We start from the raw sequence: 17294 nt of genomic DNA, 5'->3' as shown, positions 1-17294 counted from the left end.
AAGTTTTGAAACTCATACACTGATTTTGTTTGTCACATTTCTGAAAATCGCAAGTGTTGCAATGAATTTTGGGAAAAGATCAGGGTTAATAAAAAAAAGGTGCTAAATTTCTAAGCGTTCTTCATCCAAACGGTCTTTGAAATAATGAGACAATAAAAGCAGAGCTGAGCTGTTGCAGTTAAAACCCAGAAGAAAAGCTAAAGGGACTCACAAGTTTGTTTTATACTTGGAGATAATGTAAATTTTGACATCACCGGAATCTCAGAGATTATGGCAAATACTCTTTCATTTTCTTTCCTCCGCAAATTAATACCTCTTCTCGTGTTTTGCTCAAAGGTAACAACTTGAAGCATCAAACAAATAATAGGTAATGGCTTTTTGTCAATAATACTAATGTAAAAGAAAAAGAACAACCCAGACCTAAAAGTGAGGGGAGAGTCCTCTCTGCAGGAAGGAATTAAATACGTAAGTGTTAGCGGGCAGGCTGCTACGCTGCCAGAGCTGTTAGATGGGCGAAATGTCCATGTTGAGAAGATACATGCAGGTTTCAGAGTAACAGGATGAAGGAGTGAGGATGATGCTGAGAAGATGCTGGGATCCACCCATGACATCCAATTCAATCTTTTCATCCATGGACAGCCAAGGTAGAGCAGCCCACTGTTCTACAGATGCACGATTATTCTGGTATTGTTCGTAAGATGGCAGGAGGGAGTGAGGAGCACGGGGGGGCGTGAGGAAGACCCCCCAGGAGGACAGAGGGATTGTCCCAACAGAGTCAGTTCTCTTTGAGATAAACCCCTCTCTTGTTTCCTTTCGACCTATCTCTGCTCCGTCAGTCAGAGTCTCCTCAGATTGTGCTCCTCTGTGCAGGAGCCTTTCCTCAGGGTGATGTCATCCACGGCCATCTCGCCGCTCCTGCCTCGCCCACGCTCCCCTTTCAGGATCACCTGGTGAACAACAGACCGATTACGGCACACACTGAGGTGCAGAGGAGCAATCAACGCATACGGGGTTCCGACTCAAAGCAGACGTCACTCATTTTTGAAAAGGCGCTCCTTTTAAATTCACATTAACACAAATTCCCCCCTTTCATGATTGTCAGAAATCACTTTGGCATGTTTGTGCTATACTTACACTTTCCAAGCCCGTGCCCCATAATGTGATCTGGGTGTGCCTCCAGCCATTTCCACCTGTCCGGCCCCAGACTGCTGGACTGTACTGCTTTCCCTTCTTCACAAACACTTGCAGCATTCCCACGTGGTGTCCCGACAGCTTGTGGCGGAATGACAGACACAGATTGCCGTCATTCCAGGGTGGGGTGAGTGGGAGGACCAGACGCGCCCCTCGTCCGTTTCTCTTGTTGCCCACTTCTGGAATGGTGAGGTACCGTCCGCCTGGTGAGAATTTACAGTCAATGAATGAAAACAAGTGAAATACATAAATTATATTTGAACAATGACAAGACTGGATTGTTTTAATTGATAACCCTTAGAAACTGGAACACTAAAATGACCATAGGTGCTAAAATGCAACCACGTTGATATTAGGAAGTGCAGTGGTGCAATAAGAAAAGTAGAATGATCTTATTTCTTCAGCGAACAGATCCCACTGTTTTCAGTCTGTATCTAGCATTTATGTTACACTCAGCTTTTGAGCAAGATCATTAATTTATTCACTTCATAATATACGAGTATCAGCACCACAGTATGCACTACTATGCAAGCAGCATGTCGAGTGTAAAAATGTCCATTATTGTGACCTGACCCTTTAATATGCAGGTAGGCGAGTCTCTCTGTGGTAGCGCACAGAAAGTGCTGAATCAGTAGTAGAAACACTTAAAAATAGACAATTGGAAAAGACTTGACCCACTTATATTTCATCACCTAAAATATAGCCAGATGCCGGGGGCAAATCAACCTTTTCTCTTATTAATGCATGCATTACTTAATGAGCGGGGTGCTGTATAGTTTAAAAAATCTGGGTAGCGGCTGATTAATATTTGCTTATCTAGCAGATCTGTACGGGGCAGATGTTGAATACAGGGGGCGGGGGGGTTGCGGATCTGTAGGCCATGGAGGCTTTCTGCATAAATTATGAACTGCCTCTCTGCCAGTCCTCTCACAGCCAGGAGTGTTTGCCAGCGTGCAGGATCAGCCAGATGTAGTTAATGTCATTTACACACTGCCCGAGTGCTGCACTCCCGTCCCCTTCACATGTTCTCCTCGCAGACTTTCCATTTAACACGGCAGGTCACACAATCCACTTCTCTCGTGTATCACTTTGTAAAGCTAAACTCTAATCAGCAGAAAAGACAGACGGCTTCCTATAATTGATTAGAACAACACTGAGTCATGCAGATTTCCCGACTCTGTGGGTGTTTGCCTTTGTGTGCGCGCCAGCTTTTGTCATTTCCATTTATTCACATCATGGATAAAAAACAATCTGTTCTTACTAGAATGTGTTTAGGGTGCAAAAGTACAAACACCACGCTTTTCAATTACCTGACGGATCGGACGTTGTCTCCCAGTGCAGGTCTCCGTCTTTGTCTCTGATCCAACCACAAAGACCGTCATCAAAGGAGCAGCTCAGATACCCCGACTCTGAAGACAGTAAAACACACTTTTCACAGCTGCGGAAGGACGTGTCTATTCCCTCTCCTCTGTGTAGTACTTCAGAAGAGCCCCGCTGTGTATCTATGACGTTACCGGCAGTGGAAGGATTCTTGCAGCATCCTCAAATGAGCCTAATGAAAGCGTGGACATGCGGTGTGGCCTTAAAACTGACCTGATGCATTGGGTCAGCCGGAAACTCTGCTGCATAAACAGCAAATGTTTGTACTAATTCATGAAAATACATTTTGTCAACGAGTATACATTATAAATGTAGCCTGGTCGGGTGCAATGCAGGAAATCCGGTTTGGTTGTCGATTAAGCATTGAAAAAAAAAATCACACTGAAAAGCTCTTGACTTGACACCACTCTGAAAATGATGCACTGAGAACTGAAATACAGCCATAAATTAGGATTAGGTGATCTAATCTGCATACCAGTGACATTGATGGATGAGATTGACCAAATATGACGAAGGTTGTGGAGGTTTGGCTCTTATTGTGTCAGCTCTTGCCCAGGAACCTTGCTGCTCGGGAGCAGCTCACTGATGTGCCTCCAAATGATCAATTAATCATCCATGTAGTCGAGCAGCTCTGCCAGCATGATGTCAAAAGAGAAAACATGTGACAGCACATGCTGAGCTGTGAGCCATTATTTAAACTGATTCAGCCAGATGCTGTGTGACACCTCCTGGTTACAGGCCTATCAAAACACATCTGAGCATATTGTGTCTTTGCCTCTGCGGCAGAGCTGATTGGCAGGTGAACGTCGCCCGTAGCAAATGCGGCTCGTCCGTCAACGTGTTGAACTCCCGCTGAGAGCAGACCCGTTGCCGGCTGTCTGTGTCTGTTCACCTGGGTCGTCCTTGGCTTCGTCCCCTGTGTTGCCGAGCTCGATGTCAAAGCCAATGTCAAGGACGGTGTTGTGGTCGTGGTTCCGAGGGACTGAGGGGAGACATTGGAGTCAGGATTAGCCAAGGTGTCAGGATTATATTTGTATTTGCTCAATGGGATCTCCCCACTCGTGGCTACCAGAGCTAAGAGCAGCGAGCAATACTGAAACCAAAATACCCGAAACACACAACAGTCAAAGAGAATCAGGAGGAAAAACATGTCGGTTCATCTGATGCAATGTCTGAGCAAACCATATCACATACATATATACACACACACACACACACATACACGTACAGTACAGTACAGCCAGGCTTGAAATAGTCTCTTTCCTTCTGCAATGGGGTCACACTGCCCGGAATAGTATAAGATGAGACGTCTTATTAAAGGGTGGGTCCTTTCAATTGCTCCGGCTGACTAGCGGGGACACATGTTGGGGACCCCGGAAGGGGGGGGGGGGGGGCACGGTTCAAGCACAGGTTACAATGCATTCATGGCATCAGAGCAAGAATCCACTCTGGATGCTGGGAATATTTTTTTTTATTATATATATATCTTTTTATTAATAGTCAGCCTTCTGGATCTGATCCAGAATGAGGTCAAGACATTAAAACAATTAAGACATTAAAATAAGTTTCAACCATATAAAAAAAAGTCATGTTGATTCTGGGAAGCAGCAATGAATGAGTAATCTAGTGACCCCAGAATATTTGAAGACAACCAGTGAAAGAAGTTATACCACCGTGGCTTAATATTACGTTAGCTTTTTAAATAAGGATGGGGGGGGCTGGCAATCAGTGCTTGTTGTAAAACTGGAATAATATGCAGGAAACCAATCCAAACTACGCAGCTTTTCTGGAGAAAAAAAAGAAGTAAAAGACATTTAAGGTTTCCCTTGAACGCCTGCAAAGGTCCAACCTGGAAGGAAACAACAAAGCTCACAGACAGTATCCCTCCGCTGGAGGCACAACTGAAGCATGTCACAAAGTTCTCATTCAAATGATTCCTATTCCTGATCATTTGAGTAACCGCTCAGTGCCGTCTCTCCCCTCGCCTCGCTATCTCATCTAATTAAAACTCTGATTTCTAGAACTGCTCTGCCATGGTGCGAACTATTAGATTGATGTCTCCCTCAAGCAGCGCAGGCAGGCGTTTCTGTAAGCTTCTCTCTTGCCGCTTTCTTTTTTTTCGTATGATGCGATGCCATCTGGCAGGAAAGCGGGCTATCCTGTGCTTCGCATCTCGCCGTCTCTTTGTCGAGAAAGCTTAATATTAAGTTTGGTAAACTCCTTTTCTGTGTCTACAAGTGAGGATAATGACAGGAAATGAGCAGCAAGACACTGTTAAATTTTTTATTCACTTTATACGGCGCGTGGAGCAGGACTTCGTAATAAGCTGTTCATTTCCATCGGCCTGCGTATCATCCTGATATGGAATTTACATAAACTGTCCATGCTTGGGCGGTTCCCAGCAGATCTGCTTGCTTATGCAGTGAAAAAGAAAAACTAACATTTCAGCAATACAAAAAAATAGCAACTTTATATCTAAACTTTCGATTATCATTTACTTTCACTGGTCGACTGGAAAGGACATTTTTAAAAACGTTCATAGCATCTTTTTAATGGAATGGTAATTTTTCATATCAAGCGTGTTACTGGAGGTTTTAATCTTGCCTTTATGATTTTCCGCGGGAGACATTTGTTGAACTTGTGAGCATTTTACACCATCAAGATTTTTGTTTGTTTTGTTTGAGTCGGCTGCAAAATAAATCACAATTTAATAAAGGAATTACCTAAACAGTTCAAGCAGACCACAACATTGACAGACGGCAGAATAACCAGCTGCTGTTTTTGACACATTTGTCTGGATAATTTACAACGATGAACAACAATAAAGGCATTTTGTCACCAATGTGATAATTGCATAAAGAGTGCGCCATTGCCCCTGACGAGCCTGTCATTGAGAGCACCTGCCTTCATTGTCACCCACCTGCTCTCGTTAGCCAGGCTCCTCTATGAAAGGAGGATCTCTTCCTCAGTTGAGGGTGACAACCAGAGTCAGCACCTTCAGTTGGCGCCTCTGTGTTTGAGTGTCTGTGAGTGCGGCGTGCATGTGCATGTGCATGTGCATGTGCATGTGCATGGTGTGTGGAAAGAGGGTGTGATTTGATGTTTTGCTCCCTGTCAGTTTCCCCTGAAAACATGTGGCTCCAGTTTGTTTTGTTTGAGGCCAATTCTTTTGTGTAGTTTGTCTACCTTTTTGGTGGAATTAGTGGGTGGCTGTGGGATCTCTAATCTCCACTCCACCTTTTCTTTTTTTGTGAATGTGATTTTTTTTTTTGTTGGTTTTGCTTGTTAAAACAAGCGGAGGTAATTAGCATCTCTATAGAGGTGAGACAGTTCACGTTGTCGTGCTGCAGCAAAACGAAACCACCTCGCCCTCTCGCTGCCGCAGTATTCGGGACTGAGTTCTGTTATTTGGTTTTTGATTGAGAACGTCTAATTGGAACAAAGACTGATGATGTGAAACTGGTGTCAGCGGTGCTTGGTTGGCACAGAGCGTGCTGTGACATGTGGATAAACAACACGCTGGCGGAGGAGGGGTGCGTGCTAACAGACGCCAGGAAGTTAATTACTGAGAGAAATCTATTCTTATTTCAACACTCAAATTTGTCATCCTGTAAAAACAAACATTATTTCTTAGCTTATGAGGGTGGATAAAGCTCGCCTTAAATATTTATGACCATGAATTATTTTATACGAGAGCATTAAATATACAGGAGGGGGAGAGTGGTTTGTTGTATATAAGTTCCTGTATGCTATATTTCATTTTTTTGCCTCTACATTCACCTTCCCATTCCTTTCCAAATGCTCGCCATTAAATCAGCCATATGGTTAAAGCTGGCAGATTAACTGAATACACAAGGCGGCTTCTCACATTCGCATATCCATATGTTTGGATAAAAAAAACAAATAATGTGAGAATACACATCTGTCAGGTAATTACCGCTCCTGACTCTACGGATTGTGCAAGTATTACTCTAAAGACGGGCTTTCATTCTTCACACGAAGAAATGGAAATTGACACCAATTTGTTTGGAGTAAACCTGAGAGCTGAACTGGTTGACAAGGCTTTGCCACAAATATGTGCTAAAGCCTGTCATCGAAATGGTGTGTGTATATAAAACGCCCTCCTATCTCCCTTTGAAATGCGGCACAGGTAGAATCTGCTAATGCATCCCACGAGGGATGCCCTTAGAGCGGAAAGCCGCCGAGAGTTGTTGCTGAACCCTGAAGTGTTCCGCAATTATATGTAACATTTTAGCAACTTTCAATGAGATATTTCCCTCTGGATTCGCAGACACGGAAGATGGCAGAGCTCAGATCAGTAAATGTAGGATTTGTTTTGTCAGGTAGAAGGAAACACGACTCCGATGTGCCAACGATGCTCTCTGTAGGCAGCTGTTGCTAAATGCAACGATTAACTGTTAAATGTGACAACTTTCTGAATTGATAATATTCCCCGGTTGTTCTGCTTCACACGTTGACGAATGAATTGATGCAGTTTGGTAAGTTTGCGAACTTACTTCAAAGTTATCGATCACTGATAAGTTATAGCTCTCAGCAGAGTCATCAGCCACCGCCGCCAGTGTCTGTCCATCAGTCGCAGTCTCCCAATCTCTCATTAACTTGCCTCTATTTGTAAGGAAGGCTAGAATATATGTGCGACCAGTGAGGGGGAAGCAAATCATACCCTTCAAATATAGATTTAGAATAACCTTCAGGTATGTGTGATAAATATGTTGATCAAAGGATAAACTGAGAGAAACAAATGACTTAAAGTAAAGAGAGTAACATATAAACTTGGATCTTACTGTGAACGTCTCCTCTCTGTTTGGTGACCTCCTTCTGGATGCTGTTGTCCACTGGTGTGACCAGTGAAGGTGTTGGAAGGAGTCTCGTAGGGGGGAATGGCTTTGGTGGGATGTAGGGCTTCCTGGTTGGGACAAGGGGCCTCCAGGTGGAAACCGCTGGCTTACGAGGAGGAGGGGTGACCCTCTTTGGAGGTGGGGGGGCTTTGGTTGTGGTTGTAGGTGTGGTAGTCATGGTGGTTGCGGTGGTGGTTGTCGATTTGGGTATAACAACTCTCTCTTGGGTCACAGGTGGGCGGGTGGTGGTGGCGGTCCTCCTCTGATCCACGTCAGGGATGTAGTTGTGATGATTTGAAGGTAGTTTTCCTGGTCTCATTGGATCAATAATCACCTTAGGAATGGCTGACATAATAAGAGAATGCAGATAGAGCATGAATATACGAGTGCTTAAGAACTGATGAGGCGTGGAAACACAGACTCTAACGGCAAAGATAAACTTGATTTTGTCAGGAGAGGCTTTATTTCATCTCCTGAGAGTTCCCACAATTACTTATTAATTAAATATCGACATCCTAAAACAAATTTGCTGTCTGAAATTCCAATGACGCAAAAACCTTCCTCTTTTTAAAGAATTAGCAGCACATTTATCTGAAGCAGCGTTAAGAGAGAGACATTGCGTAGCAACAAGGCCATCCTCCTAACGAATGCACAAAGACACCCCACATCAAGCAGATGATTAGCGATTCTTTGTGTGTTTGTAGCTGGGGGGGGGGGCTCTCAGCAGAATGATCTCTGCGCTAACCGATGCACCCTGGAGATTGCCCTCGCTCTGCTGCGCCACGACACCAACGCCTACGTTTACTCTGTTCCTCCACACACTGGTACGAGTCAGGAACAACAGAGATTGGGGAGTGGGTGTGATGTGGTGATTGGGGGAGCAGGGTGGGTGTGTGTGTGTGTGTGTGGGGGGGGGGGGGTAAGGAATGCCGGTGAACAAAAGCAAGCGGTTGCCGCTCAGTTATTGCCTTCTCCGGTTGCAGGCAACTTTGCTTATGTGACACACACACAAATGGGATATTGCAACCTGACTCCCGGAGCACTTGGCTCACACGCCTTGGGCAGGTGACAGAGTGAAGTATGTGCAGAGCACGACGCCAGCAGGCCTCCTTCCTGCTCCGTGGACTATTACACCAGTCATTGTTGGGTGACTAAATAACTGTGGCGAATGAATTACTCCTTCACCTAAGCTGCTGTGTCAAATGCAGGCACAAAGACTAATGAACTGCGTGTTAACGCGCAAATCCACTGGGAAATGTCTCACGGCTCGTGACGACAACTCAATAGTTGATTAAAAATAGTTGAAACTGGCTCTGGGGGCACACGATGAGGAAGCGGCGTGATAAGTAACGACTGACGGCAAATGCAAAGGGAGGCATTTCAGTGCTTGTCGGGCGATTCCCCCTACACTGCTTCTTTTCCCTACCTTTCCTACAAAACGGAGGCAAAGAAAACAAAACTGTGAGGGCCCCGTTCCTCTCCGTAAGAGCACCGCTTCTAGGCGAAGGGGTTTTGTTCTCGTTTCTTACGTCTGCAGTCGTGGCCCATCCCCCTGTAGCCGTCTCTGCATTTGCACTTGTACGAGCCCGGCGTGTTGTAGCAGGCGGCAAAGCCGCTGCAGTGGCTGCGGCCTAAAGAGCATTCGTCCACATCTGAAAGACAAACGAAGCGAAATGATAGTCAGTGTAGCAGGGGACACCACAGGGTGAATGTGCTGGAGGCCACCACAGGGTGTCGCCCTCTCCTGGGGCGCTTCTCCTTAAAAAGGGAGCGGCTATTGGCCAAGGTGATGCCAATTTCCTGTCGGGTGACCAGATTGTTTGCTGGGCCCACATGCATGGTCGAAGCATTTGATGAGCTAAGCCGGTGAATATTTTAATATGTTGATTTTATATATCATGTTTTAGGTTTTAAATGTGTTTTACTTCGGTGAATATTTTAATATGTTGATTTTATATATCATGTTTTAGGTTTTAAGTGTGTTTTATTTGATAGGGTCTGTTGAAGACCGGAGTGATTTGAGCTCGGATTCGTAAGGGTTGAATGACTGGGCGTGGGAGAACGACGCCTCAGGTATGCGGTCTTTTAAAGTTTTAGGCATATCTTATTAAATGTGTTTTAACAAATAATAATGTTGTATTTGTTTTGGTTGTTTCAGTGTTCATGTCGCCGCTGCCTGCTGTCTTTTTGTATTAAGTTTAGTTCGAGTTTTGTTTTGAGTTAGTCCGCTCAGTGTCGTACATCTGTGTTTTGTTTATTGTGTAAGCTTGTACGAGCGGACTAACTCTCTTACCTATTTTTATTTTTGTTTGTTTATTCTTTTGTTTCATTCTTTTCTTTTGTTTTGTCACTTCCCTCCCTTGTATCCCGTTAGCACTCCAATACCCACCACACCCGATCCTATTTTTACGTGTGGTTTTATTAGTGCATGGGTTTGTGGTGTGTTGCTTTTAAGTTTGCAGTGAGTTGGAGTGTTGACGTTGCGGGTTTCTTCCGCCTTGTAGTGCGGTGCTATTCGGGGTGGACTGGGGACTGGCAGGCAATACGGGATAAGGTGAAGAGTGACTTCCCATCTGTCATTTTGTAATAAATGCTGGTAACCCTTCGTCATTGTGCTTGTCCCTTTGTGCTCCCCGTAACATTTGGCGTTGTCGACAAAGCAAAACAGGGGGAAGTGACTTTTTTTTTTTTTTTGTTTGGTAAGACAGCAGGAGCGGCAGCAGCGCAGTGATTCCTCGCGCGCTGTGACGTTGGCATGGATTCAGGAAGTGACAGCGGCGTGGCTCGGGAGGAGCCGGACAGACAGGCCATGTCTCAGCGAATCAAGGACTTGGAGAATGAACTCGCCACGTTAAGAACTGCACAAGCTGCCACGCATCCAGAAATGCCCTCCACCTCATCTGGAGCAATGGGTGGAGATGCACGAAATGTGAGACACACAGACTCTGTTATTTACGTGCAGCAGGACAGAAGAATGCCTCGGTTCTCGGGTAAAGTGGATGGTTCCGATGCGCTAACACTGGACGAGTGGATTGAGAAAGTGAGAGACTTTGTGCAAACGAGAGGGCGCACTGAAAAAGAACGTGCCCAAATAGTTTTTGACCACCTAGAGGGCGCTGCCCGTACAGAGATAAAGTTCTTGCCAGCTGTTCAAAGAGAGAATGTCGAATTCATTTTTGATGTTCTTAAGGCAGTGTATGGTTGCATGCACTCCCGTATTACATTACAACGTAAATTTTACAACCGTAAACAGCTAGAGGGAGAGTCTTTCCTTGATTATTCACATGCTTTAATGGACTTACTGGATCAGGTTTCCAAAGCTGATGTGCACGTTGCAATTAAAGATTTACGTGACCAGTTTTGTGATGGGGTGAGAGACCAGGCACTCAGAATGAGACTGGGAGATTTAGTGAATTCTAACCCCCACTGGACTATACGAGATGTTAGAGGTGAAGCCACAAGATGGATGGCACAACAGGAAAATCAGTCCCCCAAATCCAAATGCAATAATGCTTCAGTCTTAAATGAAATGTCTGTCTCCTGCGAAAGTGCTGTGTCTCGTCCTTCAGAGTTTGGTGAGCTGGTGTCGTTGTTAAAGGCACAGCAGACGCAGTTGGAATTGGTCATGAAGGCCTTGGTCCCAAGTAGTGCACCTCCCCCAAGAGTACGTAACTTTCGACCCTCAAAAGCCGCAGATGGAAGACCAATTTGTTTTAGATGCAACGAAGTTGGGCATATTGCACGTAATTGTCCTGCGGTTACAATCCATCCTAAAGATGGAACCCAGTTCCCAAAGTCATCGGGAAACTAGAACCCGCCAGTGTTCAGAGCCAGACATTGGTGGGGGCTTTGCAGGGCTCTAGTGAGTGTATAAGTCCAAAGTCCAAGTCCAAATGTCCAAATGTATCTACTTTGGTTGGTGAGTGCTTGGAGGGGGAGGTGGATTTTGGTGGGATCAATGTAAATTCTTTGTTGGATAGTGGATCCATGGTAACAACTCTAACTGAAAGTTCTTTCAAGCAAAGATTTTCTCATTTGTCAGATAAAGAACTCAAAGACTGTGGCTGGTTGGGTCTGAGGGCTGCAAATGGGTTGAGAATCCCGTGCCTTGGTTATATCGAGTTCGATATTACTGTGCTGGGTGTGACGCTTCCACGGTTGGGAGTACTGATTGTTGAAGATCCGAGTGACCATTACATGAAAGAGAAAAAGACGCATGTTCCTGGGGTGGTGGGAATGAATGTCTTGAACTCTCTTTATGTTGAGCTGTGTAAAAGATATGGTCCCGACCTGTGGGAGGCGCCAGTGCTCACAGCAGCCCCTCGTGGATGGAGGCTGGCCCTCAGATACTGCGAGATGATGGAGGTCATGGCCAACTCTCCGGACCCTTATTCCATCAGAGTGCAGGGTAAGAAACCATTCTGCGTCCCTGCAGGTAGCCTCTGTTATGTCCCGGTAACATGTCCACAGATGCCTCTACACCAACCCATAGACCTGTTCGTAGAGCCTCTTGGTCCTGGAGAGGGCAGTTTACCTGAGGGGCTATTGGTTTCTCCCTCTTTAGTAAAGGCAGAAAAGGGCAAGGCATTTGTCCCCATTACTAATGTGGGTAAAACAGACGTATGGTTGACACCTCGAAGAGTTGTTGCTACGGTTCAAACAGCCACTGTTGTATCGGCCGACCCGCATATACAGGTTTCCATTGACTCTCAGAGTTGCATGGCATATGTGTCCAGTCAGGAGAGTACTGTCGACGACACTGTATTGGATTGGCCAGAGTTTGAAAATCTGCAAGGGAAGGCAAAAAAGCAAGCCAGCGATTTGTTATTAAAGTACAACCAAGTGTTTGCAAGGAATGACCTAGATGTGGGCAGTACCAACTTAATAAAACATGAAATCCCACTATTGGATGAAACACCAGTACGGCAGCCCTATAGACGCATTCCCCCTTCCCAATATGATTTGGCACGTTCCCACGTTCAACAACTTTTACAGAGCCACATTATTAGAGAAAGTAGTAGTCCGTATGCATCACCAATTGTGTTGGTACAGAAGAAAGATGGCTCCTTACGGATGTGTGTCGATTACAGGCAATTGAATGCCAGAACTAGGAAGGATGCATTTCCCTTACCTAGAATTGATGAATCCCTTGATGCTTTGGGCGGGGCCCAGTGGTTTACAACCCTGGACTTGGCAAGTGGGTACAGTCAAGTTGAGATGGCGGAGAAAGATAAGGCAAAAACTGCATTCTGTACACCTTTCGGATTGTTTGAGTTTAATCGTATGCCATTTGGATTATGTAATGCGCCAAGTACATTTCAGCGTCTCATGGAGCGCCTGTTTGGAGACTGCCGTCATCAGTCTCTGTTGTTATACCTGGACGATGTTATTGTTTTTTCATCATCTGTAGAGCAACATCTGCAACGATTAGACCAGGTTTTTTCTCGACTCAAAACACAAGGGTTGAAGGTGAAGCTTTCAAAGTGCCACTTTTTCCAAAAACGTGTAAAGTACCTGGGCCATGTGGTGTCAGCTGAGGGGGTTTCTACTGATCCGGAGAAGGTAGCTGTGGTGCGTGACTGGAAGCGTCCTGTTAACCTGGCCGAGCTTCGCTCATTTTTGGGATTTGCCAGCTACTATAGGAGATTTATGGGAGGATTTTCTAACATGGCTTCCCCCTTAAATCGATTAGTGGCTAGGCTCCTCCCTCCTGGCAGGAAAGGAAAAACGCCAAAAAAACCTTTGAGCGAAGTTTGGGATGCAGAATGTGAGCAGAGTTTTCAGACTCTTAAGAATGCATTAATCACTACACCTGTTCTTGCTTATGCAGACTTCCAGAAACCTTTTGTGTTGGAAGTAGATGCCAGCCACGGAGGGTTAGGAGCTGTTCTCTCCCAGGAGCATGAGGGTAAGCGTCGTCCTATAGCTTTTGCGAGCCGTAGCCTAAAGCCCACGGAGCGGAACATGAAAAATTACAGTTCCATGAAGTTGGAGTTGGTGGCGCTGAAGTGGGCTGTAACGGAAAAATTCAGGGATTACCTGCTGGGAAATAAATGTACAGTTTTCACGGATAATAATCCACTAAGTCATTTGGCCACAGCAAAGCTTGGGGCGACGGAGCAGAGATGGGCCTCCGAGTTGGCAGTCTTTGACCTCACACTGAAATACCGTCCCGGCTCACAAAATACTAATGCGGATGCGTTGTCCCGCCAACATGCCATTTTAGGGGAGTCTGAGACTAGCTCTGATGTTGTTGAAGGGGTCCTGGGGCTGCAGGAAGAGATCAGTACACTGCCTGGGTTATTAAGGTCTGATCTTGTCACACTCCAACATCAGGATCCTAATATTGGCCCTTTTTTGGAGTGTTGGGAGAGAGGTGGGATGCCTGATGCTAGGGAGCGTAATAAGTTTACCAAGGGCACCAGGGAGTTGATAAGGCAGTGGGGTCGTCTTAGAGAGAGAGAGTCGGTGCTCTATCGCCGTGTTTGCACCCCGGATGGACAGGCTGAGCTTGAGCAACTTGTATTGCCCCAGTGTTTGCAAGAAAACATTCTTCGCTCCCTTCACGATGGGCAAGGTCATCAAGGCATAGAAAGGACTTTTCAGTTGGTGCGTGCTCGTCACTACTGGCCAAATATGTACTCTGATATAGAGAGGTGGTGTAAAACCTGTGAAAGGTGCGTGTTGTCGAAAGCTGTGCAGCCAAAAGTCAAAACGTACATGGGCACAGTCAAGGCGTCACGGCCTCATGAGATTCTGGCAATAGATTTTACAGTTTTAGAGCTCTCCACTGACGGCAGGGAAAATGTCCTTGTAATGACGGACGTTTTCTCTAAGTACACGCAAACTGTCCCTACTAAAGACCAGCGGGCTAGTACAGTTGCAGAGGTATTAGTAAAAAATTGGTTTCAGGTTTTTGGTGTCCCGGGTCGCATTCATTCGGACCAAGGAAGGAATTTTGAGAGTAGTTTGGTTCAGCAGCTCTGCAGGTTATATAAAATCGAGAAAAGCCGCACTACACCATACCACCCCCAGGGGAATGGCCAGTGTGAGCGCTTCAATCGCACTTTGCATGATTTATTGCGTACCCTGCCACCGGAACAGAAACGCAGGTGGCCTCGCCATCTTGCACAAGTGACATTTGCGTACAACACCGCTGTACACCAAACTACTGGCAGGACACCATATTTTTTAATGTTTGGGCGGGAGCCACAGCTGCCCATTGACTCTCTTGTTGGAAACAACCAGGAGGAGGACCTTCCTATGGAAGAGTGGGTAGAAGAACACCAAAAATCTCTAGCGGCAGCCTATGAGATGGTACAACGAAGGGTGGATGATAAAGTGGCTCAGAGGGACTCAAGGAAGCAGGATGTACCTGTGGCACCGGATTTTGAGCAGGGAGATCTAGTATACACACGAAATCATGCTGTTAGGGGTCGGAATAAGATTCAGGACTTTTGGGACCCAGCTCCATATCAAATAGTCCATCCACCTCCGGCTCGAGGAGTAGTGTATTCTATAGCACCTGCAGGTCAGGACGGTCCTCTGCGACAGATACATAGGGCTGAGATGAGGAGTGTGCCTGAAAGTAGAGGGGCGGAGGAGACTGGAGCCGGGGGGATAGAGAATCCTCCCTCTGACGAGAATCCTCCCTTTGATGGTGACCCAACCAATGTTGTCATAGATCAGGATGAACTCAAATCCCTCCCTGGATCAGAGAGCGGAAACTGTAATGCTGGAAATGTGTCGGATCAGGTTCTTTCAGACCAAGAACCCATGGGAGAAACTGACACATCTTTAGTTTCTGGGCCTAGGAGGTCGGAGAGGAGAACGGCTGGGCAGCATTCAAATCCGCATCGACTGCCTCAGTCGGTGCAGGTCAAGCCTTGAATAACTTGCTGATTGAGTACATCGTCGGGTCGCCGATGCACGCTGAGGGGGAGGAATGTAGCAGGGGACACCACAGGGTGAATGTGCTGGAGGCCACCACAGGGTGTCGCCCTCTCCTGGGGCGCTTCTCCTTAAAAAGGGAGCGGCTATTGGCCAAGGTGATGCCAATTTCCTGTCGGGTGACCAGATTGTTTGCTGGGCCCACATGCATGGTCGAAGCATTTGATGAGCTAAGCCGGTGAATATTTTAATATGTTGATTTTATATATCATGTTTTAGGTTTTAAATGTGTTTTACTTCGGTGAATATTTTAATATGTTGATTTTATATATCATGTTTTAGGTTTTAAGTGTGTTTTATTTGATAGGGTCTGTTGAAGACCGGAGTGATTTGAGCTCGGATTCGTAAGGGTTGAATGACTGGGCGTGGGAGAACGACGCCTCAGGTATGCGGTCTTTTAAAGTTTTAGGCATATCTTATTAAATGTGTTTTAACAAATAATAATGTTGTATTTGTTTTGGTTGTTTCAGTGTTCATGTCGCCGCTGCCTGCTGTCTTTTTGTATTAAGTTTAGTTCGAGTTTTGTTTTGAGTTAGTCCGCTCAGTGTCGTACATCTGTGTTTTGTTTATTGTGTAAGCTTGTACGAGCGGACTAACTCTCTTACCTATTTTTATTTTTGTTTGTTTATTCTTTTGTTTCATTCTTTTCTTTTGTTTTGTCACTTCCCTCCCTTGTATCCCGTTAGCACTCCAATACCCACCACACCCGATCCTATTTTTACGTGTGGTTTTATTAGTGCATGGGTTTGTGGTGTGTTGCTTTTAAGTTTGCAGTGAGTTGGAGTGTTGACGTTGCGGGTTTCTTCCGCCTTGTAGTGCGGTGCTATTCGGGGTGGACTGGGGACTGGCAGGCAATACGGGATAAGGTGAAGAGTGACTTCCCATCTGTCATTTTGTAATAAATGCTGGTAACCCTTCGTCATTGTGCTTGTCCCTTTGTGCTCCCCGTAACATCAGCTTCTGAGGGTGGGAACAGACGTCAGCTATTACTCAATGTTAGACAAGCTAATTGCTTTGCATCCACCTCGGAGGACTCCCGTTTCACAGCATTTAAGCGTGATTAGCGAAAGCACTTGAGATTAACAGCGATCGCTCCTCGACTACTAGGAGAGGACTTATTTCTCAGTTAAATAATGAATTAAAAGGATATGAGTCATAATATTTCCACACATCCGTGGCCTTTAAGTGTTCTCTGTGCATTTGACAGTACCTAGGCATTGGTATTTCCCATTGATGTATTGCAGGTCAAAGCCTTCGTGGCACTTGCAGATGTAGCTACCAAAGGTGTTGATGCATTTCCTGAACCTGGGACACACCGCTATTCCTGTTGCACACTCATCCACGTCTGAAAGAGGGAACAGTGCAGGCTGTTATGGAGAAATATAACTATATTTGTTTTTACATACAGAATGCATTCAAAATTTGCCAGAATTTAATTCAAGGTTGAAACAAAGTGAGTAAAAAAAAATGAAACAAATACCAGAAGACTTTTACCACCTTCCCTGGTTAGTATTCTTTATGGGAAAAAGTACATTATATATTCTGTTCATTGAACAGAGCACACTAGCTTGATTTATTATTTAAGGATGCTGTCTCTGTCCAAAATCTTTGTGGCATGAAGCCCCAACGTCATTTAAAAGCACCTTAAAAACACAGCAGCGATCTGCACCAACTGGAAAAACAAACATGGGAATGACGTTGGCAGGAACCTCTGCCTTTTTAAACAATCACAATTAGGTTTCCCATCAGAAAGCAAGTCAGCGCCACCTGCATGTTTAATGGTGAACAACTGATTTATGGGGAATTATTACACAATATCTTGCTCAAACTGTTTGCTAACACTAAACCCGGATCGCCGGGGCATCCTCCAGAAAATTCCCTAGGGAGAATTAAGACAAAAGAGATTTAAAAAGC

The 17294-nt window shown here is 45.3% G+C and overlaps 1 protein-coding gene across 1 annotated transcript in view; it reads right to left on the bottom strand.

Moving 5' to 3' along the window:
- Positions 1 to 811: 811 nt before the first annotated feature.
- The window catches only part of npnta (nephronectin a), a 41738-nt gene continuing 25255 nt past the window's right edge, over positions 812 to 17294 (bottom strand). Inside the window, exons 8-14 of the mRNA XM_068751129.1 lie at positions 16591 to 16725; positions 8960 to 9082; positions 7377 to 7775; positions 3464 to 3553; positions 2502 to 2600; positions 1135 to 1394; positions 812 to 947 (exon numbers count right to left, since the gene is read on the bottom strand). Coding sequence (XP_068607230.1) covers positions 837 to 947; positions 1135 to 1394; positions 2502 to 2600; positions 3464 to 3553; positions 7377 to 7775; positions 8960 to 9082; positions 16591 to 16725 — 1217 coding nt within the window. The 3' untranslated portion in view covers positions 812 to 836. The remainder of the gene's footprint in view (positions 948 to 1134; positions 1395 to 2501; positions 2601 to 3463; positions 3554 to 7376; positions 7776 to 8959; positions 9083 to 16590; positions 16726 to 17294) is intronic.

The sequence above is a fragment of the Brachionichthys hirsutus genome, chromosome 17 (genome assembly GCF_040956055.1).
Source record: "Brachionichthys hirsutus isolate HB-005 chromosome 17, CSIRO-AGI_Bhir_v1, whole genome shotgun sequence".
NCBI lineage: Eukaryota > Metazoa > Chordata > Actinopteri > Lophiiformes > Brachionichthyidae > Brachionichthys > Brachionichthys hirsutus.
The sequence above is the reverse complement of the archived record's forward strand: the minus strand, read 5'-3'. Positions and strand labels throughout refer to the sequence as shown.